General features: G+C 36.2%; 1 protein-coding gene across 1 annotated transcript in view; it reads left to right on the forward strand.

Moving 5' to 3' along the window:
* TPD52L3 (tumor protein D52-like 3) overlaps positions 1-1,549 on the forward strand; it is a 2,312-nt gene extending 763 nt beyond the window's left edge. Inside the window, exon 2 of the mRNA XM_006774849.1 lies at positions 1,514-1,549. Within this exon, the coding sequence (XP_006774912.1) occupies positions 1,514-1,549 (36 nt within the window). The remainder of the gene's footprint in view (positions 1-1,513) is intronic.
* The last annotated feature ends 515 nt before the right edge of the window (positions 1,550-2,064 follow it).

Genomic DNA, 2,064 nt, shown 5'->3' on the forward strand with positions numbered 1-2,064 from the left:
TCCTTATAACTTGCCTGGCCACCTAACCAATACAAGAGCTCCCTTCCCTCATCACAATTGCAACTCTGCCCATCAAAAACAAGCAACCTAACCACAATGGTAAAGTTAATTCAGGAAATGGACAGAGTCCAATTTTGAGAAAAGTAATGTCCATTTTACACAGGTATATGCTGCTGTTGAGATAGTAAATCTAATGTTTTGTACCTGGTTATTTTACACTAAAGTGTATAGATCAAATACATTACTATACTAGCCTTCCTGGGGTTGCATTTAAATGGACAAGACAATGGCTCCAGAGGGGTCTAAGGCCAAAGTCCAAACTCTTTTTTTGAAAACTAGTCTCATCAGAAGGCAAAGCAGGTTTCTGTTTAAAACTGAGAAAATGTATAAAGTAGGTTATAAATCTATCTACTCCCCATCTCCTTCCTTCACTAAATCTCAGAAAAAACCTTGAAAGCTTCAAATAGTCTATGATTTTTATTTTAAAAAGATGTTCAAGAAAACATTTTAAAAAAAGAAAACATGTTTTTTCTCTGAGACCCTCAGAAAGGGAAAAAATATTAGTAGACTAATTGTTACATAATACTATAACTTTTATAAAACTTGACTTTTTAAAAGCTCCTAATTAAGCAAAGTAACTTTAGCTTCAGTTTAGTTAACTACTTTGGATTCAAGCCAAAATTGCAACTTTACTTTGCCTTAAGCTGTGTTCTTTTTATATAGCAAAATGAGGATTTTAAAGTTTAAACTTGTAGCAGCATGTCTCTGCTATAGCAGCATGCCACCTAAAAGGAAGAAAGTTGCTCCTCAGTTCTGCAGCAATTCCTAGTTACCATCTCCAGCTGAGGGTCTGGAGGGAAAACAGCATAGCCACATTCCAGAAAAACCCCTCTTTTAAGCAACATTTAAAACAGAATGCCTATCCCCTGTAATGCTGTCTGTTATCCTGTTGAATGGGATAACTAATTGATTATACATCACTGGTCACCTTGACTCCAGGTCTGTCCTTTTTTATAGCTAACCCCAACTGAAAGGAAATAGAATCCTGTGAGTTTGTTCGAACTTTCTCATATCTGATTTTTACAGGAGTTATGATGTTTTTTATTTTTGTTTTCCTTTCCCAATTTCAAAATGCCTGGACCTGGCAGCTTCTTTCATTCCTCCAGTTCACACTGCCTGAGGTAAAAGTTTATGTCTTAATGGCTTTCAGCAGGGGGACTAGGACACTTATTTGCAGCAGGTATACATTGATAACATCTCACTGCCTAAAGGTAGCCCCTCCAGCCTGCGAAGATGATCCAGTCCAAAGACAGAGAAACAGCATGAGACTATCAATCCCCAGAGGGAAAGCAGGGGAGGGTGGGGGTAAGGGGAAGAGATAAAGAAGATGATCCTATTTTATTGATTCTTGAATGCTCCCCCTATATCCCTATAAGCAAAACCAAATAACCACTATAAATGCAAAAGTACTTGGTAAGCTGTAAAGTCAGTAATGTATCCCAACCCTCCACAGATTTCTGAAGATAAAGTTTTGCTTGGATTACAGTAAGATATTAAACTATTTTTTAATCAGTTGTGTTTATCAACTAAAATGATTTTCTATGCTAAAGAACTGGAGACAAACTTGCAGCATGCATAAAGCCAAAATACTCCAACAGGCAAAGGCTTTGACCCCATATTTCAGAAAGCCTTGTGTTTGAGAAAAATCTCAGACTGACGTCACGAGCCAAACCAGAATATGTTCTATTTAATTTAATAATTCAAATACATGTAGTAACAGTTTCTTCAAATAAATCCTCAACTATCTGAGAGCATTAAGAACATATCTATCTTTGTTCATCATTGTATTTCCATGCCTGGCTCAGGGTAGACATTCAATAAATACCTTGCTGAATTAATGAATTAGTATCACATACTTCAGACATCAAATCTTTGACCCAAGAGATTATCAACAACATGAACTGGTTGACAAGTTCCCTATTCAAAGACAATTTAAGACTCTACTTACATGTCAAGCTCTGAAAGAACATAAATTAATTAGACATGGTGAATGCTCTCTAGAAA

Source organism: Myotis davidii, unplaced genomic scaffold, assembly GCF_000327345.1.
Source record: "Myotis davidii unplaced genomic scaffold, ASM32734v1 scaffold408, whole genome shotgun sequence".
NCBI lineage: Eukaryota > Metazoa > Chordata > Mammalia > Chiroptera > Vespertilionidae > Myotis > Myotis davidii.